The sequence below is a fragment of the Cebidichthys violaceus genome, unplaced genomic scaffold, assembly GCF_023349555.1.
Source record: "Cebidichthys violaceus isolate CVI_PGR_0920_01 unplaced genomic scaffold, fCebVio1.0.p SCAF_6, whole genome shotgun sequence".
Lineage (NCBI taxonomy): Eukaryota > Metazoa > Chordata > Actinopteri > Perciformes > Stichaeidae > Cebidichthys > Cebidichthys violaceus.
Window position 1 is genome coordinate 10,188,802 of NW_027176816.1, and position 25,781 is coordinate 10,214,582.

A 25,781-nucleotide genomic window follows, 5' to 3' on the forward strand; every position below is an offset into this window, starting at 1 on the left:
TCAAAGTTGTTGTTATTTATTTTTTGTACATGTTTACATACAAATGTATGACAATTGTGCAGCTGTTTGGATAGAGTTGACAGAAATAAACCCAAACCTGCTGCTCAGACTTAGAAGACTGCTGCCACCTAGTGTTCAACAGACCTAACAGCAATATAGCTGGTGGTCTGCTCCTGTGACGATTATATATGAAAGGATAATTAGTTTGAAGAACTATGATTTCATCTCAAATTTACAGAATTTCCACAATAAGCCTAGAAAATTGGACAGAAATAATTGTTGGTATTTTTTTGTTGACATATATTCAAATTACAAAACCTGTATATGAACATTGTTTTCATATACATGTTAAAACAGTTTGTTTTAACATGAATGATGCTATAAATATTAGTGTGGTAAATTTCTAAGCAGTAACAGTAACATCAGGATAGTTCATCTGCAGAGGAAGATTAAAGACATGAAACAAGGCGTAGTCTATTTGTGTGTTTATTTGGGTTAGTGTTGGAGGGTCTGAGGTGTCCTCGGTGATAGCCCGTGTAGCAGTAGCTCTGGGAGCCCCGGCCCGGCTGCTGTACGTGACGCCCATCCTTCAAACCGTGTGCGGTCGTTTTCTTTGAAGAGGGCGCCGGTTTCTCCGCAGAGCCGCGCCGGTGACGCTGCTCCGCGCCCGGGCCACGTGACGAAGCGAAGCGGCCTCTCCTCCTCTCCTCGGTCCTTCCTTCCCAGGGTTCAATGAGCGCCGTGTGGCCCCACCCCGTCTCTCTTCAGCGCTGTCTATCTCCTCAATGTAGTGGGCTACTATTCTCGGAGAGAGAGCGAGAGAGAGAGAGAGAGCGAGAGAGAGAGAGAGAGAGAGAGAGAGAGAGAGAGAGAGAGAGAGAGAGAGAGAGAGAGAGTAATAACCTCCAAGAATTGGTTATTCCTGTCTTTCACCTTCCACGACCAGCGGCCAGGAGGGGAGCGGCCTTCGCTGTGGGAATGTGCTGCTACAACAACCCCGCGTCCTATTTTTTTGTCAATGTAAATGCACATGCAGTCTCAAGTCTGTAGCCTGTTTACCCACCTCGGATTCAAGAGGAATATTGATATATATCTGTGAGAGCGTGTAGCCTATGTGTGTATACACATATAGGTCTTATGTAGGCTATATAAACTGAGCCTGACAGCAGGGGTTGCTTTTTCACCTGCAAGAAACGTGGATACATTTCGAGGGATTTTCGCATCTTGGTCACGTTTCCATTTTCTTTTCTTTTCCTTTTTTTAATGATTTTTTTCCTTGAAGGGATTCATCAGAGCCGAGCTTAAAAGAAAAAAAGTATCGGTGCGCAGTTTTGGAGGCTCGGTGGTGATGTGAGGGGCTGATAACACATTTCAGCAACAAAAGCGAGGGGCAGGGAGAGAGAGAGAGAGAGAGAGAGAGAGAGAGAGAGAGAGAGAGAGAGAGAGAGAGAGAGAGAGAGAGAGAGAGAGAGAGAGAGAGAGAGAGAGAGAGAGAGAGAGAGAGAGAGAGAGAGAGAGAGAGAGCCCTTTGGAGGAGAAACACAGCGAGGGACAGCCATCGCAAATAAGGAGGACAAATCGGGGGTATTGGATCGTTTCGGAGTTGGAGGTGGTGGGGCATCCGGCCGAAAAGACAATCGCAGTGAGTTTGGAGCTGTTTGGGGGTTGATTTGATACAACGAATGCAAAGGAGCCGGAGGATGACGACGGAAGCAATGAGAATATCACACATGTAGCTCGTTGGGGTGTTAATATTATTTTCCTTCCTGTAGCTCGTTGGGGTGTTAATATTATTTTCCTTCCCCCTGTCTTGCTGCCCCCCACCCCACCCTCCACCCCTCCGACCAAGACAGCCGTCGGGGACACAGAGACATAGATAGAGAGAATAAGTGCACGCCTTTTGGAAATGTTTATCATGAAAGAAGACGCGGAAACGAGCCGCGCCACAGCACGGGCGAGGTTTTCGGACACGCCGAGTTCGGCTCCTTGTCACGGGCAGCAGTGAGACGCAAGACCCGGGCTTTTGGAGATGCAAATTAGGCTGTTTGTTCTGCCTCCGTTTGAGGTGAAACGCACCGATTTTTTTGGCGTCTTAACAAACGTTGTGGATTACAAGTGTTAACGTGACACAGTTGACGTGGGGCAGAGAGTGGGAAAGCAAAACAAAAAAAAACTACACTGCATGTGAAGGAGGAAAAAAGCTCGAGCAGGATTCAAGCTAACTGAGAAGGCGGCCTCGGTGTCGTCAGCCACAGTATCCTGCCCTTTCTCTGACAGCAAAATACGCGTTATGGACACATAATTCCTACAGTGCTGCACCACGGACAGTTTTTGGAGCAGGCCAGGGACGTTAAACGGCGTACATGTGGGTGGCATTGCTACCGAATCCGCATGTCAAACGAGAGAACTAGACTAGTTTAGTTTATTTATTTATTTTTCTTTCAACATAACCCCCTCCACCTCCACTTCTTCTTCCACCTCCTCCTCCTCCCCTGGACCCCCTTTTTTTCTTTTTCTTGCGGGAAGATGGGTTGTTTGGGCAACAGTAAGACTGAAGACCAGAGAAATGAGGAGAAGGCACAAAGAGAAGCAAACAAAAAGATAGAAAAGCAGCTCCAGAAAGACAAACAGATATACAGAGCAACACACAGACTACTACTTTTAGGTGAGTTTGATTTGTAATTTTGTTCTCTATGCTTGCTGCTTTACAGGCAGGTTCTCTGTCTGCACAGTTGAGGCCTCCCGCCTCCCTGCATAACCTTCTGGGATGTTGTTTTGGGAAACATTGTCAACAGTGTGACTTTGCCATTGCATAAGGCTAAAAATGCAGCTCTGTGCCGGGTTCTCAGCATGTTACTGTCAAATTAGCAGTCTACCATTGCCAACATTAAATCATACTGAGGCAGAGTCAATAGGTTGGTTTGAGAGCATATATAGTGATGTCGAGGTAAATATATAAGTAGGGTAAACTGCTGTCAGTGATCATCATAGGAGAAACAACCACTTACATCAATAAGAACTGAATTTATTGTCATTTATGCATGTATTTAAACAGAACATATATCATCAGCTGTACGAGCTTAAGACCACATAGCATGCTGTGCAGTTCATTATTGGTTTTGCATGTAGGCCTGAAAATTCAAACGTGTAGCCTATACAATGTCTTAGCATAGTAATGACTGTAAGAGAAATCCCAGAGACCTACCTAATGTAGACGTGAACATGTATAAGACTCAACATGTGGTTGTGTGTGTCAGAGAGTGAACTGGAGGTGGGCTGGGTCTCTACATTACATAAGAGACAAATAAGAGTGTCTTAACTTTCCCTGCCGTGCTCCCTTCTGTACCCTCCTCATATGTCCTTTCGTAGCAGGCTCACCACTTCTAAGAAGCCGTGGTGTTCTTTGTCAAAATCATAATATTTGATTGCTGAGATGCCAGTGAGGGTGCGTTTTGTACGACACGCCTGTATTTATGTTGGGGAGGAAGTTGTGGTGACTTAAGGAAAGCAGAAGGACGGGACTCACATGAAAACCAAAACAAAGATGTCTGCCGTAAAGTTAGTCGTCTTTCTTTTATGTCATCTACCAGTTTGACTTTATCACAGACCTGTGGCCCTGCAGGCTGGTGTTTGTGATTCTGCATGTTTTGGATGATATGTTTGAATGACAAACAAAGCCAAACGAAGCACAAAAGAGTAATTTGTACAAAAATGTAGTACAATCTATATTCTAACCAATGCCATTAAGAATGTAGCATCGAAAGTGGCTAGAAGCAAAACATGGTCAGTTGCTGTGTTGTCAATCTGTACGTTCATTGTAGTTGGCGCACACATTGTGTTCGTCTATTAGTGTGTCTGTCCACCAGGATGAACTTGTTCACCTAAACAGATCACCTAATTAATGTGTTAATGGGTTTGTGGCTCACGTTAGTAAAGTTTGCTTCACTTTAAAGAGTGACGCCTACAAAAGGACTTTGTGTCACAAAGTGTGGTGTATTAAGAGCTAGCAGTTATTTTAAGTCCTATCTTGACAAAGTAACATTTTTACATTCTAGAGTCTCTATACTGAAGATATGATGACCTTCAGGTAAAATCATTACAAGTGTTTTAATTGATGGTGTGATTCTAATGCAATATCGCCCCAATATTTCCAAAGCAAAGGGAAAATCCTGTCCGCACAAAGCTCTGCGAATGGAATTTTATTTGCTGTAAATGTTAAATTGACTAACGGTGTTGCATCCTTCCCCAGAGATCTCGTACATTTGAGTTGATCAGAGTTCTTGACTTTTAGCTGACGTATTGCACTTTTTGCATCTGTGTCTGCTTTACAGTGGTAACTTTATACGCCGTGTATTTCCACGTCTCCGGGTTCAGAAAAGACAAATTCATCAAGGACACGTTCAGCAAATTTGTCATTAAGGTTATAAGGTTCAGAGCAGACAACATCCACTAGCAGCCATGCTAGCGTTTAACACAACGTGTAATGCGTTTCTGATTTCTTAATTTTAAATTCTAAATCTGGAAGTATCTTTTAATATAATCAAGAGACAAAGAATCTGACCAAGCATTGAGGGCCGATCTTTGTGTACTTAACTGTTTTTAATGCTTTGTGCTATAGACACACTTCTGGTAATGAAAAAGATTCAGGTTCATGCATCAAACGTGCAACCCATCGCATACAAGAGGGACATGCTACGCTATTGTTCTTTACTATATCGTGTTGGTATTTTTGCAAGATGCTGTGGCATTTCTGCTTCATCTTGTAGTGTGGGAGAAGACAGCGAAGTGGGAAAGAGAGAGGAGAGCTGGCGTTATGACATGAGGTCATCAGTTAGATTTGAGAGCATGATGTTTTGAGTTCATGGTATGTGCTGTAACTTGCTGAGCCGCCAAAATGCCCAAATCCCAGACTCTCCTGTGACTTGTCTGATAATGTGCCCGACTACCACAACTGCGTCTCGTGGGTGGCAAACGTTGGCAATTAAACAACTGTTGCAAACCGCCAACAGTAGGATTGTCATTAGATGGCTGTTATTTGGAAATGTTTTTTGCCTTTACCAAACAGCATAGATATACGAGAGAAATCCAACTTGACAAACATTTATGTCTCCTTTCTGAAATCTCCCGCCTATGTCTTCTTATCAAATCTTAATATTGGGAGACTATTCTCAGCTATAATCCAGTTTTCACAGGGTTGTTGGTAAAAGGTGTCGGTACATGTATTTATCGGTACTCCAAAATCTCAAGCTCGTCAGTGTGGGACATACATCGCAGCACGTCCACCCAAACATGTCCCTTAGTCCCACGTTGTAGCTGAAATGTTTTTATAGATTTAGCTAAACATGACCAACATTGTCATGAAGTGAGACACGTGGAGATACAACTAGGTGTAATAATTTAGACATACTGGATTGAAAATGATCATTCATTGGTTTATTTAACAGATACACTTTACATTAATACACACTGCTGTAAATGCATCAGAGAGACAAGTGGCCATTTTGCATCTGTAGTCCCTGGACTATGAGAGATTTAAATTAAAACTATTATTGAAATGGTTTATAAGCATGCAGAGCAATAATATAAAAAAAAGAACAATATTAATGTCAGTAAGGTAAATCATAAACCTCACTGTCTTCACTTTTAAGAAAAATACTATAGTAGCTTGAATAGCTTCTTAGGATTAATATTATGGCAGATTATGCATTTTTCAACTTTACATACTACTTTATTTTGGATTCTACATAAACTGTACAATTTATTTGGATCCCTTGCTTAAGTTTTGAGTCATAGTTAATCTTACCTTGAGTTGCAAAGGTAAGATGAAGATAAAAGAAGAGGCGACAGCTGAATGAACGAAAAATAAAAAGTTGCTGGTCTGAGACAGGAAAGGCATCGGGCCGTGTGAGAACTGCAGCTTGTTGAGCTTTCAGCGGCTCCCCCTCAGCAGTTGAACATACTGCAGGCGTTTCATTACAGAGACAGAGATGTGAGTTTCGTTCTCACAGGCCATCCACAGATCTGCAGCATAGAGCTAACTTGCTAGCAATGCTAAACCAGCTAGTCTCTCATAATGCCTTTTAGCAACATTCAGAATTTCTGCAATTTACTGTTCGTTGACAGCAAATACCACACAGACAATACCAGTGATCACATTTTCCTCGCAGGACATGAAGACATACGATGAGCTCTTTTTTATTCTACACCTGCTTTTTGATGGGGAAATATTTAACCCCACTTTTCAGGGAAAAGTCTAAAGGCAGTCATCATCGAGTCTCAATCTTGTGATTCTGATCACGGTATCATGTGGAATATTTCAGTTATTATTTCAGCCATGACCATGCAGCACTGTCCTTGCCTCTGCTCCCGGTTTTGCCAAATAATGTCACAGTCATGTGTGAAATCGGCTGTTTGTTTATTGAAAATGGCGAGTTGGGCAGAGTAATTTACAGCCGAAACTTGATTATGAAAATACCTTTTAGTGAGGTACAGAAAATGGGACTACTGTACACATACTGTAAAGTGTGTGTGTGTGTGTGTGTGTGTGTGTGTGTGTGTGTGTGTGTGTGTGTGTGTGTGTGTGTGTGTGTGTGTGTGTGTGTGTGTGTGTGTGTGTGTGTGTGTGTGTGTGTGTGTGTTTCACATGTCAACAGATTCCTAATATTTCTTCTTTCATCTCTGTCTCCCAGGAGCTGGAGAGTCAGGAAAGAGCACCATAGTGAAACAGATGAGGATCCTTCATGTCAACGGCTTCAATGCAGAGTGAGTATGATAGACACTTGATTGTTTCCACCAAAAGTGAGTATTGAGCTAATCCTCCAGCTGTTAGCTGGCTAGCAGCTCCATATAAGGTCAATGAAGATGCAATAATTCTAACCTAGTTAATGCTGTCTAACCTCAGTAAGCAGAACATGTAATGGTAAATTAATTGAGTTCAAATTTTGTATAGTTTCCAAACACTTATCTCCATGGTGTCAGCAACTATATCTTCCAATAAACTTTGTTGGAGGCATGCAAAGCCTTCTGGGAACTGTAGTTGTTAAACACTGATGAACACATACAGCGTCATCACTTCCAGTTAGATCTGTGACATTGTTTGGATTATCTGCTTGATTTTTCTTTTGTTTGCCAAGCCGTGTATGGCTGCTTTTGTTTCTTTATGTGTAGTAAACTTCCATATACTGTACATCTGACTGTTTTACTTTGAATGTGCTGCCAGATGTTTTTAAGTGTGTTGTTTTTGAAGATCAACAGTCTTGCAGGCCAGTTGCTTGTGGGTCTCCACATGACGAGCACAGAAACCTGTTCTATTAAACCTGGATCCTGAGGCAGGACATACATTTACTGCTGTTGGACTGAAAGAGTTCAATAATGCCTGCGATAAAAGATTTTGGGTGAATGGATTGAGTGTTGTGGTAACCTAAAGGTCAGAGTAATTTGCTTGTGACCGGAAGGCTGCTGGTTCCAAGTGCTGGATGAATGACTGACTGACTCAGCTCTCTCTTTTCTTCTCAACTATGACTGAGCTGCCTTTAGACAAGGCCTATAACTGCCAGCCTCATCACTGGAGCTGTTAAGTGGTCAAAACTAGGAGCTGGGAACTGTGTATGCATGGGACATTTGTTTTATGGCTGAAGAAGCTCTGATAAACCCAAAGGGCCGTAAAACCAAAACATTCAGCTGAAAGACGCTAAACGTTAGTTCCAGCTATGAATGTGTTTGCCTCTTATACTGTCTACTTAAATACAAGGAACAATAACTTAATTTTATATCATAAGATTTTACAGACAAATTCATTTAGTGACGCACTGAATTATAACAAAATTGTAAATTACTGTGATATTGAATTCAATCCCTTTCATCTGCATTTATTCACCTTAACGTACTCTCACCGGACACCATCAATGAAGCATGTTGTGTCATGTCTCTCTAACCACACACAGGCATGCAGTCCTACTCTCATGATTGGAGAGCGCACACACACACGCACACGCACACACACGACCATGTGATTTTTAATGACTATCAGGTTGAAAAAGTAAACAAGGCCTTCTCAATTTCCCTCCTAACTCAATAAACTCTGTCTTACCCCCTCTTTTCCTCTCTCTTTCTGTTAACATTTGTCAATGAGCATTACACAACTTTAATAATAAGTAGTAGTTGTATTTAGGGTTGCAAAATTCCGGGAATATTTAAAGTTGGAAACTTTTCATGGGAATTAACGGGACATTTTGGGGTAATTTAACTGTATTTACCTTGTCATTTATGACAAAACAACATTTTGTTTTGTCATAAGCAGACATGCATGCAAACATTTCTAATACAAATGTTGAAAATGACATTTTTTACTTAATCCATTTGTGAGTAGAACTTTATTCTTTCATTGCTCAATTGCAGTAGTGTGGCCTCAATAGCCCTGCTGTAGTGTGCATGTGATGGAAGAATGCACTGCACATGGGATGGAGGAATACTTTCATTTGACGTATTTGATCACGTCGGGTTGAGAGAAAAAAAAAATGTGGTTTACAATAGCTAGCTACATCTTTTGCAAAGAAACAAAGCATGTGCTGCATTCCATACATCTTTAAAATATTCTTTTGAATTACGTTTTTATTGCTCAGCCTTTCATTTGCCTTGATTACTTTTATTTATGATAAGTCGCCCAACTCGCACTTTTTGATGGACCCCAACAGCCGCGAATAATCAAGGTGATGGTGTACTTTTGTGTGGACATGCATACATCCTACTCTCACTGCTGTAAAAAGTAAGCCTACGGTATACAAATAAACTTGGTATTAAAATGAACATGGCTTCAGTTTACCAAGTAATCAATATGCTAGGTAATGACGAAGACGTTCAAAAACAACAGAACGTTTTATGTTTATGTTTACATTTCTGGCAGACAATGTTCCCAACTAACTGCATCCAGGGTCCAGCTGAGCTAGGCTTGCATAGTCTTGTTCTCAACTACATGTAAGTTCCCTGTTATATGCTTTTGCAAAAAAAAAAAAAGGTCAAAATTCCCAAGCTTAACTTCCCATGGAAAGTTTCTGGATAGTTTCCGGAAATTTACCGGAAATTTTCCGCCCCTTTGCAACCCTAGTTGTATTGTAAGTCTGCATGCGTTTTCAGTCTAATACATAAAGTAAATTGGTTTTAGTGGGAATGCAACCACTCCCTACAGTGTAATTCAAGCCTTTCTGTACCAAATTCTGAACCGGACTTGTTGAACAAACGCATTGGAAATTGTGGATTTAGTTTGAGGCATTTCTTTCACTGTCAAAAGTACAGTTGCTAGTAATTGTAAATATAGCATGTTGATGTTATTGTTGCATCTGCTAGAGAGCAAATGTGACAGAAAGCTAATTAGTAATATTGCAGCGACATCGTAACTTGGCCAAGGAAGGGGTGTGTGTGTGTGTGTGTGTGTGTGTGTGTGTGTGTGTGTGTGTGTGTGTGTGTGTGTGTGTGTGTGTGTGTGTGTGTGTGTGTGTGTGTGTGTGTGTGTGCGTGCGTGTGCGCGTTTGCATTTTGTAAGAGATTTTGTGTGTATTGTGTTTTGAGTTAGTGTGAATACGTTCTCCTCATTGATCTGTTCGTGTTCTTCCAGATGTAAATTTAATGTATTTAACACGATCTCGCCTTTAGCCCACATGTTAGCAATTAGCTTTACGAAGAGTCTACTTGAGCTTCTTTGACTGTAGGTGGCACGTAGGTGGCGATGACATGACTGCATCTGCGTGTCTAAATTGCTATTACAATTGCTTTCCTTCTGTAGTCCAACCATGAAAAAATCCTATAAGTGGAAGCATTTGTGAGCGAGTAAGAAACCACTTCCAATATGATGTAAACATGCAGCTCCAACCTGGACTGCCGTAGCTACGACCCCCTAATAGAGCTGACCCGTTAGGTGGCATTGTGAAGGAATTGTGCAGCCTCAGTTTTTGGTAACCAAATGGATGAGTCAAACTAATGAATGCAAATTGCACTGGTGTAAAGACATTGTTAAACATTGCATCAGTTTGGTTGAGTGCACCAGAGTCCCTTGTGAAAAAGTTTAAAAACTGGCACAGACCAAAGAGGCCCATCTTGCCCTTTGTCACTGACACAGAACTATTGTAAACACAATGCGCTGTTGTCCTGGCAGGCTCAAGGTGAAAGATAGACTCACTTGCTCTCTGGTTGCCTTTTTAATACAAACATTTCTGTCACAGAGAGTTCAAATGTCTTGTACAAACAGCCATCCTTCACAGCAGACAGACATAATTTCTCCACCACGCGTGCCAATGAAGGTCTGTTTACCCGTCCCAGATCAAAAACAGTCTCCCTGCAGCTCACTGAAGTGCACCATGTCACTGTAACATGGAACTCCTTCCTCTTTTTTTAGACTGTACTAAAGCAATACTTGCTAACTAAACCCTCTTTTGTGACCAAAACAAGAGCACTCCATCTATGATGGCTGGTTATAAACAGCTCTGACAGTTTGAAGGATCCCCTTCATTCGACTGACATACAGACTGTAATTCATTCAGGGTTTTTTCAGATTCATACCATTATGTCTGTTTTTGAAAACGGTTAAATACGCACAAAAATGAATAGCTTTTAAGGGTGGATCAATGCTGTACATCAATAATCCCTCACATGATCGTCACTGAATCTGTGTGTCTGTTTCAGAGAGAAGAAGCAGAAAATTCACGACATCAAGAATAACATTAAAGAGGCTATTGAGGTAAGTGGCGAAAAGCCATCAAAGCAGCACCAGATACTTCGTTCAAAAATCCTGTCCATCTCTCGTCTCTGTCATCCACACTTAAAATGTATTTTCTTTGTTTGTGTGTTTGTGATAGACCATAGTAACCGCTATGAGCACCCTGGCACCACCGGTGCAGTTGGCATGCCCACAGAGCCAGTACCGGATCGAATACGTGCTCAACCTTGTCAACCAGAAAGACTTTGAGTTTCCCTCTGTGAGTAGTACAATATCACACACACACACACACACACACACACACACACACACACACACACACACACACACACACACACACACACACACACACACACAGCAACAAGAACACAACACGCCTTATTCTTATTTTTGGCCTTTTGTCATGTGGCCTACAGTTTGAACTTCAATTAGAACTTTACCATGTAGTTAAAGTTTTATCTACCTCACTTGCAGTAGTTGTTTATGCGTGTAGTTTTGCGATGCAAAATTCAAAGATTTTAACAAACAATTTAGGTTCACCGGTTGTTGTTTTTACCCCCAAAAAGTGGGCTAGTAGTTACAGTAAAGTTGTGGCCGATATAATCCCTTATCAACAGGTGCAGGTATCCTCAGCTGTGTGTGTGTGTGTGTGTGTGTGTGTGTGTGTGTGTGTGTGTGTGTGTGTGTGTGTGTGTGTGTGTGTGTGTGTGTGTGTGTGTGTGTCAGTATCAGTATCAGTATCAGTATCAGTATCTGATGGTAGGTAGTAATAATCCCAAAATCCCAGGTGATAATCCCTCGACACAGGTAGCAAACACTGAGGTTTACTAATGACCTGATGGTTAAAGTCTTTGTGGGTTTAGTTTTCTCAGAGGGACATTACTAATTGTCTGAGCCAAGAGACCAAACCTGGAAGTATGGGAGTCTCACTGTTTATCCACAGACACCTACGGGGCCTAATTCACTTTTCAGTTCCCTAAATCATGTATGAATAGAAGCTTTTTTTTAGCAATGGGAATTAATTTCTTTTTAACATCTTGCCACCACGTTACTCGGCATATGTCCGTTGTGTTGTCATTGAGGAATCTGTCCGCCAGTAAATGATAAAATCTTTAAAATTACACCATAGGTCCTCCTTACAGAGTACATGTCATTTTGGAGTAAATTGACACATTTGCTTATTAATTAGTTAGAAATAAAAACATGATTCCCTGAAAATACTGCAGTTTGTTGATCAACCATATCAGTGTTTTTAAATGTTCAGCCCATTTATCATAAAACCCTATTTTATACACATTTGCTTGGAAGTGTGAATTATTTTGAACAGTCTGCACTTCCTGAGAGCTGTCAGCTGAGCAGTATTGTTATCACAACCTCTTGTTTGTTTAATCTGTGCTTGAACTACATTTCCACATTGTGATAATTTAGATTTCCTCTTTTAAAACAGATGTTCACACTGTTGATAGGAAATGATTTTCATACCAATCCAAACTGAATGGAAACAAATCACTGCCCTGAAATGTCACATATTCAGAAGTCTGAAAAACTCTGTTGCTGTAGTCTGCAGCAATGTAATGTTGTGATTTGTAGTAAATGAGCTAACACACATAAAAACACCGGCCTCGTCCTTCAGTGCTTCGAGGGCACAGAGTTCATATTAATGGTGTCCATGACTTATGGGAAGATGAGTATTCTTGACTCGCCTGCTAATTCATTGGCGTAATGACCTAATTAGTGTAAATGCTTGCATTTCATGTACGATTGCGATTATGGACCTCAGGCAGCGAAAGCGCCTCTTGTTTCATTCCAAACAGTCCCAGATGAAGACCTTCAGCAAACCGGGTAAACTGTCCTTACCAAACTAGTGCCCACACATGAGCCCCTGCTGAAGTGTCCTTGAGCAAGACACTTGTTGCTTTCCAGCGCCAGTGGTTCTGTTTTTAAACTGATGCTGCGCTCTGACCTCCTTGTGGGGATTTATAGTCTCATCTCACATCAAGGATTTATTTCTTCCTGGTTGCCCAGTTTAAAGTTTGTTGTCGTACTGTAACAGTAACTGGAGAGAGAAGAAGAAAGGGAGACTGTGAAAGAGGGAGAGCGTTACATCAAGGGAGGAAGAGTGAATAGCATGACTGATTATAAAAGAGCGCTCTGTTTGTAAACACATGATGAGTTTGCTGTCATGGAAAAACTGCACAATGAAAGAATTTTTTTAAATTTTTTTTTTTTTACACGCAAGTGACGATGCATCTGATGAGATTTCTCTCGCTAACAGGTCGTTAACGTTGCAATTATAGGCACAAAGTGAGTGGTAGTATGGAGCAACTGAGCCAAACAAGGGTGTAGAACGATAATTTGATTAGTTAATCATCAGAACATTCATTTGTAACTATTGCAATAATCAAGTAATTGTATGTTTGTTTTGTTTTTTCAACAAAAATGCCAACCATTTTTCAAGTTTCAGCTTCTGAAATGTGAGAACTTGATGCTTTCTTTGTGCTGTTATTCAAATAAGACAAAAAATGTGAAGACGTCACCTCAGGCTATGGGGAATTATAACAACATAGTGTACATTTTATAGACTGCGATGAATTGAGAAAATAATTAATAGGAAGATTAATCGATATTGAAAATAGTGGTTAGTATCAGTTTTTATTCATGTGAAAGGAAGGAAAATTAGATGTAGGCTGTGTAACGTGGGCCTTAATATTCTCTCGCGCACACACACACACACACACACACACACACACACACACACACACACACACACACACACACACACACACACACTGTTTCATCTTAACAGTGGATGGTTATAATTGACTTTCACTTGACTTATGATAAATGATACAGAATTAGATTTAAAAAAAAAAAAAAAAATCTTAAAAATCGTAAATAAAAGTTACTTATGGAGGATAATGATCAAATTGATATCCACAGGGTTAAAAACAATTAGAGGGCAGCACATGTGTGACCAGTCAAGTCAAGTGACCAGCTTCACCACATGGTGGCTTTCTATCCTAATTAATTCATAGTAAGTAAGCAGACAGCAAACAAATGTGTTACTCAGCAACACTTCAGCTGCTACAGAAATCAAATGTGTGAGTTTTCCTCTGTGGGATGCTCTCTTTAACCACCAAATCACCTCGCTGCCCCAGGAATTCCACTCATGCAGAGCTATTGGGAAGCAATTATTTGTTTACGGCTGCTATTTGGCTTTACTTGTTTGGTTGGTTGACTTGTTTATGACGAGCATGGCATAGTTTCCAAGTTACAAAACAGGGTGGCGAAAGTCTATTCTGCTTTTCAATCTACTCGAGAGACTCCGCACTGCATGTGGATGTACATTTCATTGTCTGTTTTTCATTTTCAGCTCTTAAATTGAATCCCTAGACACAAGTCTCAAGTATTTCTTCCAAAAGATTACAATTCCTCTGCCCTCTTTTTCATGCTTTTTGGTTTCCAACTCACATCCCTGTCCTGTGTTTGTTTCAACAAGGTGTGTGTGTGTGTGTGTGTGTGTGTGTGTGTGTGTGTGTGTGTGTGTGTGTGTGTGTGTGTGTGTGTGTGTGTGTGTGTGTGTGTGTGTGTGTGTGTGCGCCTCAGCGTGTATTGGTCTGGTGGTTGTGATGGGGATGTAAGCATCTTTGCAAGGTTAGACCAGAAAATCAGCACCTAAGGCAGACAAGAGCGTATGACCCAGCTTGTGACTCCACAACACTGAGGTGTGTGTGTGTGTGTGTGGATGGACTGTGACATTGTTCATTTATCTGGTTGTCTTTTATGCTTTACTAAACATGGGATAGCAGATAACAAGTCATTACACATAGCTAATTGATCTATTTCATTCTAGTTTTACAGAATTGATATAAATGTGTGTTTGTAAGGGCGAGACAGACAGGCGTCTGTGTATTCCCACTCTGAAACAAGGAAGTAGCCTGTGTTTGACCTGAATTAGGACAGTTCGTGGACACATCAACCTCGAGGTTTCTGTTAATTTATTTTAACAGCCCTACACATCCCTCTAGTTGGCCGGTACTATGTCTGCAATCCTCTTTGCTAGTTTTGTACTGTATTTGATTAAGACCGCACACAAACACTTATGTCTGCATGAATGTTGTTAGATGTTTTTGTTGCCAGCTCATGTGTGCCACCTAGATCAATGTGATTTTGGCAACTTTACAAAATCCTTTAAATTAAATGCACACAGGGCACCTGTTGTTCTGTCGGTACAAAGAATTCAAGAAGTGAAGTGGTTAATCCATGCTGTGTCCCGGCATGTAAATGAGTCTGTCTGTAGTGTCTGTGTATAGTGAGTAGTGGTGCAACAGATCATAAAACTCATGACTCGGATCGGATCAGCACAAAAGAAAAAAGGCAACAAATATAACGTTTAGAGATCTCTGATCACGCTTTTTGCCACCGATATTAATTGATGATCCGTATTGACAGACACAGATCCATTTTGTAATTGATTATGGCAGCTGGCCCAAACATTATTTCAAGCGCTCTGAAGTCAACAAAATTCTAATTGTTATCCTTTTACTTTGTAATAGTCATCTAGAGTGTGTTTTTTTCTTAATAAAAACATACAATTCAAATGATAAGGAAATACAAAATTTAATTTTTATGGATTAAAACAAATCGTATCATTAGTAGTTTTAATAATGTATTATAAGCTGCTTAGAGGTTTTGTAATCCGGTCATAATTCATCTCTAATATCTATTTATGTTATAATGTTATAAACATCTCCTTCATACAACTGGATTTATTCAAGTTTCTCTCCAAAACTACACATCATGCTAAGGTTATAATTTACCTCTGACCAATTCTCATTTTCACTGAACAGAGCCTCACAATGTAACCCAAAGCAACCGTTGTTTATAGTGTAACATTATCAGAGATTGGCGACTAGTAAAGCATAAATGCCGGCGTCCTGATCACATATTTTACTGAATATCGGCGGATAGCAATCGTCAGTAAAACTTTATTTCACACTGTGATGGTTAACGTTAAACTGTGTAATTAATCCGTGGTTCACATGCGTGTCGAACCATGAGGGGGATCCATACGGATCAACAGTGGTCCGTTGCACCACTAATAGTGAGGTGCCTCTGTTATCCTCCACCACTATTGACCTTTTACAGACATGTACACAGGCATCGCCTCAGCACAACGTACACTGCATGTGGTATCAACAAAAACGTCTGCGCCCGGTGCCCTCAGACACACAAGCCTGCCCTCCTTTTTCTCTTCTAGCTGTCATATTTGGTGTGAGATGCACAGTAAACAACACAGAATGTCGGTTAATGTTAGTTGACCCTGTTTAATTAAGCAAAGATTGCAACGTATTTTTTACTTGAAATACAGCATGTAATTATAACATTGCCACGAGATGAAACTAAGTGTGTTTTTGAGCAGCTTGGTAAAACACAGACAAACACCAGCACATTACTGTGGTTATCCTGTTAAGCAGCAACAATGAATGTGTTACTCGTCTGTTGCTCTGACAGATTTTGCATCCTGTCATTCATGTATTTCTGTTTCCTCCTCAGGAGTTTTACGACCATGCGAAGACACTGTGGCAGGACGAGGGGGTCAGGGCGTGCTTCGAGAGATCTAACGAGTACCAGCTAATCGACTGTGCACAATAGTAAGTACCAGCTACATGGTGACATGGTCTCTACACTGAGGTACCAGTTCATTAGGTGCACAGTCTCATTTAATGCAATTTAATATGCGTGTGTATTTGTGTCTCTACCAATCAAACAGATTTATTTAATTTCAGGCTAGGTGGTGTGCCTCCAGTATAAAATGTACAAAATACATTCTTAGAAGTAAACAGTTCCTGTACAATCACAAAGGTGCTGTAGGATTTGGCTCTTCAGTAACATCTAGTGGCAGCCGTAGGACAACACCACAAGCGTTGTGCCCATTAGGTAACTTCAGAGATATGACTTGAGCCTCCATGTGTACCTAGCAAATGTTGTTATGTTATTTTACACTGGTATACAGTGGAAAATGAATTCAGGTCAGATTGCTCACTGGAGAAATTTTTCATTTCCTTTCTGTATAAACTGATAAATGGCTATGCATAGATGGCACAAACATAAGCAACATCTTTGACTTGGAGTAAAATAATGGTAGAACAAGCAGTTTGCAACAGTCAACGTATTTTTAGACATTTTTATCACTGGAAGCGTGGAGAAATCTCAGGAAATGCTCAAAGGCGAGCTGACCAGTTTATGAGGCTACAGTGTTCACTGGCAGTGATCTCAAACACGTGAAGCAGCCCCTAAATTGTTTCTTTATTGATGTACATGTTCAACATCTCTGACTTAATATCCGATACAGTTTCAAATATGTGTAGTTGCCAACGCTGCCACCTGTCTTTACGGCTTCTTACCCTCCATCACCTCTGCCTAAGCATCTTTCACCCTGTATAATCTCCAAAGGCATAACCTTTCTAACTGTCAAACTCTAAATGATACATTATGTTTTTCATTGCACACGGGCATCTAAAATGTGTTTTTTTTCAGCTCAGTTGACTGGAAATGATAGCTAAGACAAAGCAAAGGCAAGTAAAAACACAGAGAAAGAAGAAAGATTTTGGTGGAATAGTTTTCATGTAACAGCAGCAGTTTGCAGTGTTTGGGAGCAAACATGGCCGAGGCTGAGTCATCTGTAGATCAGAGGATGTTTAAAGGAGGAGAGGGGGTGATGTGTGAGGAGGACTGTGAGCCTGAAGCCTCAACAGCTTTTTCCTAGTAAATCTGGTAAATTAAGTATGAACTTGTGAATATAACATGCATTCAGCACTTTAGGTTGGTGTTTTTGGAAGTTTACACAATGAGAAGCTCTTCCCCCCCATTCCCCCCCTCAGGTGGTTGAGATGGTACAGTCCAGTCTTTTGTTCCCTCCCTTCTCTCGCTCACACATTAAAGCATAAACACTCAAGCTCATCCTGTTTCTTGCTTTCTTCTTCTCCCAGTTCTTCCTTTTCTACATCTCTGTCTGTCTGTCTGTCTGTCTGTCTGTCTGTCTGTCTGTCTGTCTGTCTGTCTGTCTGTCTGTCTTCTCTCTGTCTACCGTACTAGATTTGGGAGCTGATAGACTATTATTAGCGCCTGCGGTTGGGTCTCCATGGTAACCGTGCTGGAGGCCAGGGCGCTGGGGAGTTATTTTTGAATCGTGCTCTGTAATGTCAGACAGACGGCTCTCTGCTTTCATTCTGTCTGTCTGCCCCTTCTTCACGTTCACTCTCATCTCACCTTTCACGTGCACTTCTTTTTAGCCATTTCTTTTTTCACTTTGTTTTTCAGGAATACACAGAGGTCCTTAGACTCTCGTACTGTTGTGAGATGTTCACTGCTCATTTCCTTTTTCCTGTGACCTAGTTCACCTGTGATGCTAAGAACCAGCACTGGGCCACATAACAAGTCCACAGCTTAATGAAACCGTTTAGACTTTAAGACACAGAAGTTCTATTATTGGTATTATGTTTTTATGTGATGAGATGACAGTACATTGCACATATCAAGATTATTTTGACCAGTTTGTGAAGGTTTTAGGACATTAAGCGGTGGAATGGGAAATAGAGCTCATGTTGGAGAGTCCATCTTTCACTGACAATTTGTATTTTGCTTTAGATTGTACTATATCTTTTGACAGGGTTTGAAATTGGGTTAGTACAATTATTATAGGGAAGGGAAGGGTTTGGGGTCCCCTGCTGGAGCTGTTGCCCCCGCGACCCGATCCCAGATAAGCGGTCGAAGATGAGATGAGATGAGATGAGACAATTATTATAAGGGATGATGACACTTTTATGTTACAGCCGTGTCTGGAGTTTTGACTGTTTTCAAACTTTTTGTCTGTCGAACACAGTGCACAGTGTTGATTGTGAACTGAGCATACTGTATCATCCACCATCCCTGTAGATTTCAGATCAGTTGTATTTACATTACAGTCATTTAGCAGATGCTTTTATCAAAAAGTGACTTACAGTAAGTGTATTTGACATTGATGGATCATCTGAAGTTCAGAAGACCTTTTGAAAGTGAAGATGTTTGTGTGATCCTGAAGTGTTTCTTGGGAATGCCCGTCCACGTGATATTTAGTCCTTTACAGGAGATTTGAAATCATGGCAAATGCTGCAGGTGGCCTGCCATCTCCCACTTAATATCTGCAATATAACCGTTGCGTCAGTGTGACAGAAACTGCATTAAAGGAGTAGAATAGTGGCACACACATGAAGCTCTTTGAGTTTGCTTGTGTAGTTTTAGTTGTCTGTCATATTGTCAAAATGTTGTGTCAAAGGGCCCTTTCGTGCCACGTAGAAAACTGCTGTACTTTATATAATGTTAATTTAACCTTTTACTTAATCACACGTGACGCTTTTTACATAGTGGAACAGACTAAAGAGATGATGCTCGCTGCAGAAAAGTGCTCTGTCATGTTTGGAGTTTAAACTGGTCTTTTAGTAGTTTGATACTGATTGTGGTGCCTGAGCACATCTGTACAAGTCTTCAACAATAAAACCACAATCTCATCCGTAATATTATCTCCATAACAGTGGTTTTACAGTCTTTTTTTTTTTTTTTTCTCCTCAGCTTTCTAGACAAGATTGACATTGTGAAACAGAATGACTACACTCCAACAGATCAGGTGGGTGAATCTCACACATAAATCCTTCACTTAAATATGCATGTATATCTTCTTTTCCCACAGGGGTATTTCAAGAGGAAGAAGGTTTTTAAAGTCTTGTCTATATCATGTCATTAATAAACGGTTTGGCATCCCTGATAACACTTCCTCAATTTGAACAATGTTCTCCCATGTTTGAGAATAAATAGAAGTCGTGTTGTGTCTTTATCTGAGTGGTGCGCTTTCTGTTTACATTTTTAACCTGGAGTAGAGCAGCTTATTTACGTTGTTATCGTCACTTTAGAATTAGACATATTTTTCTAAACCATCAAAGATGAATCTTATGGAGTATTTTAACCCAATTTGCTTTATACAAGTCTGAAAGTAGGGGCAGAAAATATAAACATCTCGTGTCCCAGTTTCTTTATAAAGTAAGTTCAGGCCACAGAAGCCATTTGCACAGTCTAAAGCTCGCTCCCGTTTTGCTGTGTAATCATTCAAAATCCTGCAGGATGTTTTAATGATCTTCGGAACCATTTTGTTACATTTTCGTTTTTTTGCCAGGATTTGCTGCGATGCAGAGTTCTGACTTCAGGCATCTTTGAGACGAGATTCCAAGTGGACAAAGTTAATTTCCAGTGAGTAAAAACACAGGAAGAAAAGGGCAGTGAAACAACAGTGTATATTAAAATGTCCTCATAGCTTCAGTATTAAACATGTACAATGACTCAGGATATAACCAAATGAGAATCTAAGTAATAGTTTCTCCACATGATGGCAGTATTTGACCCGTCAACACCGCTGTCTCTTGTTCTACACAGTATGTTTGATGTTGGCGGTCAAAGAGACGAACGCAGGAAATGGATTCAGTGCTTTAACGGTAACTTGTGTTTTTGTTTCTGCTCCCTCTCACGTCACTCAGCTCTTGTCTTCTTCCGTCATTGTGTCTGATTTATTTCTGTCCCTCTCTCGTCCTCAGATGTAACGGCCATCATCTTCGTGGTGGCCAGTAGCAGTTACAACATGGTGATTAGAGAGGACAATCAGACCAACCGTTTACAGGAGGCCCTCAACCTCTTCAAGAACATCTGGAACAACAGGTGAAGGGATACAGATACTGCATCTGCCTGCATGTTGTATTCTGTCATTCTGTAGAAGTACACATGGTGGGAAAGGTGCCTTTTATAAAAGTATGTTTACAGAGACTCCCAGTTCCAATCCTTGAAAAGAGTGGACCAATTTTTCCAGTCAGTGAAAACACATGTCAAATGTCTTTGAAAATGTTTTGCTGTCCTGGAAAATGATTTCACCATTGTCCTATTCTCCTTTAGCTTAGATTGAACTAGATCGTCATCTGAAAGGGCTGAGTTATGTTCTTGATCATATTAACGTTCAAATGGCAGTTTATGGATGAGAGTATGAACAGGCTGCTCTCGGTTATGTTGTTTGAACGCACCACCAAGTCACATGGTAGCATGTATGCAGGTTGGATGACTTTCACATGCAGGTTAGACTGTCACAGGTCACTGAGTTTAAGGCCTCGATTAGAATGTGTTTGTCCTAGCACTAAACCTAAACAGTCAAAATGTTCTGAAATGTTAAGTTAAGTGAATTTATTTGTCCAATTCATAGCAGCGATTCCTTCTTGTGTCTCTGTTCCCACTCAGACCCAGTTCGATGGTTCAGTATGTGATGTTGATTCGTGGTGTTTTGCTCTCCTCAGGTGGCTGCGGACCATTTCTGTCATCTTGTTCCTAAATAAGCAGGACCTGTTAGCAGAGAAGGTGCTGGCAGGGAAGTCCAAAATCGAGGAATACTTTCCCGAATTTGCTCGCTACACCACACCTGACGATGGTGAGCAGTTGTATCCACTTCTAGACACTTTGACCTCATTTAACCATTAACTTACACAGGGAGGTGTGAATGTAGTTAAGAGGTTCACTGTAGCTTCTCAGCAACACTGTTCATATTAGTAGCTGCGCAAATACAGCTGGCCCTTTTCAACTTGTAAATATCTCCTTTGAAAACTGCTTTTTTTCAGGAAATCATCTAGTTGTTGGTCGTAAAGTAGGGTGACCAGACCAAACTGCCTCAAAGAGTCAGAGTGTTTTTTTCCCTCCACATTAAAACAGCTAAACAAATACCGGCACAAATTTCTGACTTGCTGTTCCACCAAAAAATATATCTGTGAGGTACAGTAACCAGAAGAGGTCATCCTTGATACTCACACACACACACACACACCTGTATATCAGGGATTTTTACAATGATGTGGGATATAACTCACTTCCTCAAATTGTTACATAATAACTGATCATAATGTATTCTTTCTGGGCTTACCAATGAAAGCCCAGAAAAGCCATTCTGGTTGTTGTTGTTTGAATATTCTCCAGCTGAAAAGATTGCATATGATAAGAAATGTGGATTCATTAGCCTCTCCCTCCTCTTGCAGCAACACCAGAGCCTGGAGAAGATCCGCGTGTTACAAGGGCAAAGTACTTCATAAGAGATGAATTCCTGGTAAGTGCTATAAGCATATGTTTGTTGTTGTGCTCTGTAACATGCTAAATGTAAAGGGTTTTTATTGTTAACAAATCACATGATAAGACACAAATCAACAATAAATTGATCACATTAACAAATATAGTTTGAGAGCTTATTTCTCTCTGCCATACACCTCTATTGTTGTCCAAATTTTAAGTTTATCCCACATACACTGATCTACTGCTGTAAACACTCACTGGAGCACCAAATGTGTATCAATCCGCAATGGAAAATAGTCCCAGAGAAATGCTCTATTTGCTACTGTTTGAGTAACGTTTGCTTAAAGCTACATTACACAGCTACATAGCTGTTTTAGGAAACTATTTTTCCCTTCTCTTTTTTTTTTTTTTTTAAACGAAAAAAGAAAAGAATATATATATATATATATATATATATATATATATATATATATATATATATATATATATATATATATATATATATTTGTGACATGTTATTGGCTAAATATGGCATGAATGTGTTTGCACTGCGTGTGTTTGCTTTGCATCGGCTCTCTGTTAACAATAAGAATCTCAACAGTCAATCAGCAGCTGTGTTAGTTGTACTATACACTGTGAAATAGTTTCTCACTCTTCCTTTCTCCGTCTACAGAGGATCAGCACAGCCAGCGGGGACGGGAGGCACTACTGTTACCCCCACTTCACCTGCGCCGTCGACACGGAAAACATTCGTCGCGTCTTCAACGACTGTCGAGACATCATTCAGCGGATGCACCTGCGACAGTATGAGCTGTTGTGATGGGAGAGAAAAAAAATTAGTGTTCGGCCAAAAACACATGAACTGGACTATGAAAAACCCTGAGTCTCTGAACTCCCCTCTTCCACAGACGTGTGTGAGCTCTAGTGAAGGAACGGGGGCCAAAACGTACACATGCAAACACACACACACACACACACACACACACACACACACAGTTAACACACCCTCAACCCAGAACTCCCCCTGATGCAAACTCCCTACCTGCAGTAGACTGAGCTATTTTGATGGAAGGGTTTTTAGGGGTTACCACATGAACGGACTCTGATCTCCACCTTCAGCCATACTCCCAGCGCCACACCGCTCGACATCATCTATCGTCCACACACACACACACACACACACACACACACACACACACACACGTTCCCCTCACCTTTCTAGAAACGCAGACTGGCCCAGTCTGGACTGTATGTACGGCAGTGTGGAGGCTTGAGAATGTGAGATTTCCCTCTTGTTGAGGCCGGAATGAAAAACGGAGCGAGCTACTACTTCAGTGCAACTCGTAAAATGGATAACTGTTGAATTATTGCAAATAGAGAAGGAACATGTCATAACAGATCAACTGAACACTGTATCTAACAAAAAAAAACACAAAAAGCACTGTGCTCAGAACTCAAACCGTGAACACCAATCCTTCCGATCACTTACACACATTCTTAATTTCCACCACAGGATCTGCTCGCACACAAACGTATCACGCCTGCTTTTAACTGGACTGCACAACTGGTTGGTTCTGGATATGTACTGATCTGCAGACGAGTGGCAGGCTGGTCGAGCTCTCGGCTGATTTTCTCCGGCGCAGTGCTTTGAGATTAAATGGAACTGAGTGACTGCGCAGCTGAGCCCTGAGCAGCAGCGTTGCCACAGACTAAACGGACCAGGGGTGTGTTGTGATCAGTTGGGCTGCAGTGGGGGGAGGTTCACAAGAACAGGACAGAGCCAACTCCGATGTGAATCCCTGATGGAGTCTAGTAACGTTTGACAGAGACGACGATGACTGTCCCTCGACTTCTCCACAGACCTGTTTTGCCACCTGACTTCGTCTTGTTGGTAGTGGAGCAAAACATGAGGAGGAAACTTTGAGTTTAAAACAAAAAGAAACAAAAAAATACCAACTTTTGAGGGGCTTAATTGACGGAGGCCAGAAAGCATCCTTAAAGAGAGCTCTCGTCTTGTCATGATTGACCCTGTTTTACTGTCTCCACAGCTGTTTTTGTCTGTGTAGACTTTGTGCCATTGTGCCCTGTGCGCTCTCTTTCTTTATCTTTACTCTCTCTGTCTTGGTCGTTCTCTCTCTCTTTTTTTTTTCACCCCTCTTCTTTCGTCTCAGATGATTTTGCTCTCCCATCTTGACCGACCCCCCCCCCCCCCCCTCTCTCATGTTCTCCTTCACTCCCCCCTCCTCCTGACCACCACCTTCCCATCTGCAGTGCTCTTTTCAAGAGAAAACAAAATATAATAATCCTGAAATATATTTTAAAAAAAAAACAAGACAACAACAACAAACGGGACACTAATGTTTTTTTGTTTGTTTTTCTGTTATTTTTATACTTGTGTGGTCAAACAGCCTGCTTGCACCTTCTTGCCATTCCCTCCCTCTGCCTTCCTTCCATCTTTCCTCTTCCCACCTCCTTCCTCCCTGACCTCTCGCTCCTATGTATGTATGTCTGTCTTTACATTACTGCTGAACTATTATTCTTGTACAGACTGTAAAATGTATTATTTTGTACAACTTTATTGAAAAAAAAAGAAACTTTTAGAAGATCCCTGTGCCTTGATCACGACTGTACGTGTGTAATGAGCTAAAGTGGGTGTCATACTGCGCTGTATAGCTTGGCCAATCCCCTCCTAACTCCCAGCCTCCCTCCCTACTTCCTTCTCTCTCTTTCTTTAGCCCTCTCGCTCTTTATCTCTCACTCTCTCTCCCCTGTCCTCTCTCTTTCTCTTTCTCTCTCTTTCTTTCTTTCTCTCTTTCTCTCTCTCTCCTCGGGGACAGAGGACAACCATTCTAGCGTTTGTAGTTTTTTTTTGTTTTTTTTTCTCTCCCATACCTTCCCATTCTCTCTTTATGATTTAAATGTCTATTTTTGAATCCATATACCCCAAAAAGATAAATATATGAAATGTATATGGGTTTTAAAAAAAAGTATTTTATTAGAATCAAATGAACCTTGACAAATTGTACACTTGATAGTGTACGTATTGCTATAACTTAAATGCTTTCAACTGAAGTTGTGTTCAGGTTTCTTTTGTTGTCTTTCAGTGACATCTACAAAGGACATTCTGAAGGGTTAAAGAGGAGATGACAGATGCAAAACAGTGCTTGTTTCTACACAAATTGTATTCTTTTGCTAAAAAACAAAAAGGCAAAAAAAAAGACAAAAAAAGAAATCCATTTCAGTTCTTTTTTTTCTTTTTTTTAAATCGCAGCAGAGACGGCCTGTACAGTATTAGCATCTCTCTCCTTTCAGAGCCCTAGTCTTTATTTAATGTGTACAACAAATATGGGTCTCTACTTTCTGAACAGAAGCTCTATGATAATAAAGGTTGTTTTTTTTTGGTGCAGACAGCAACAAGTCTGTGATTGACGTATGTAAACGCACTCACAGGCCACGATACTTTCTTACACAAACTGCATTTTTGCAATCTTATCCCAAAATTTGTATCAGCCCGAAGTGTTGTTAAAATCCACACTAGAGGAAGTGAAGCTTCCTGTTCGTTTACCAGTCATTTCCTCCTCAGATTTGCAGAGTATGTATTTATTGGGACGACCAAGAAGATTGCAAAACCCGTGTTTAACAGGACGTCCTCTTATTTTGAAGGTGAACAATGTGGTATTTCAGGTTGAAAATTAAATAACAAAGTTGTTCCCCATGAAAGTGTAACCAATGGCCTTTATCCTGGAGCTGGCTTCTCAGGGTGTCCCTGAAGGTAAAGATATACTGAGGGAAGTTCTGAATATCCAACCCAATTCTGGAAAATAATATATCTATCTATCTATAGATCTAGATATATAGATATAGCTTACTCACAAAGTGTTAAATTAAACTTTTTATCTCTTTTATACCGCAAATACAAGACAAAACTTCATTCCCCTCAAGGGAA

At 40.7% G+C, this 25,781-nt stretch overlaps 1 protein-coding gene across 2 annotated transcripts; it reads left to right on the plus strand.

The window, feature by feature from the left end:
- The first annotated feature begins 1,560 nt into the window (after positions 1 to 1,560).
- Positions 1,561 to 25,252, plus strand: gnas (GNAS complex locus). 2 transcript variants are annotated; one of them, XM_068732726.1, is made up of 12 exons: positions 1,561 to 1,642; positions 6,690 to 6,762; positions 10,675 to 10,729; positions 10,848 to 10,967; positions 16,265 to 16,362; positions 19,319 to 19,373; positions 19,917 to 19,990; positions 20,174 to 20,232; positions 20,332 to 20,452; positions 21,076 to 21,206; positions 21,805 to 21,872; positions 22,509 to 25,252. In XM_068732726.1, the coding sequence occupies exons 2-12, from the start codon at positions 6,728 to 6,730 to the stop codon at positions 22,653 to 22,655; spliced, it is 963 nt and encodes a 320-aa protein (XP_068588827.1). In that variant the 5' UTR covers positions 1,561 to 1,642; positions 6,690 to 6,727; the 3' UTR covers positions 22,656 to 25,252. The 2 variants fall into 2 exon arrangements, with proteins under 2 accessions (XP_068588827.1, XP_068588826.1); XM_068732725.1 differs by lacking the exon at positions 1,561 to 1,642 and adding an exon at positions 1,767 to 2,665.
- The last annotated feature ends 529 nt before the right edge of the window (positions 25,253 to 25,781 follow it).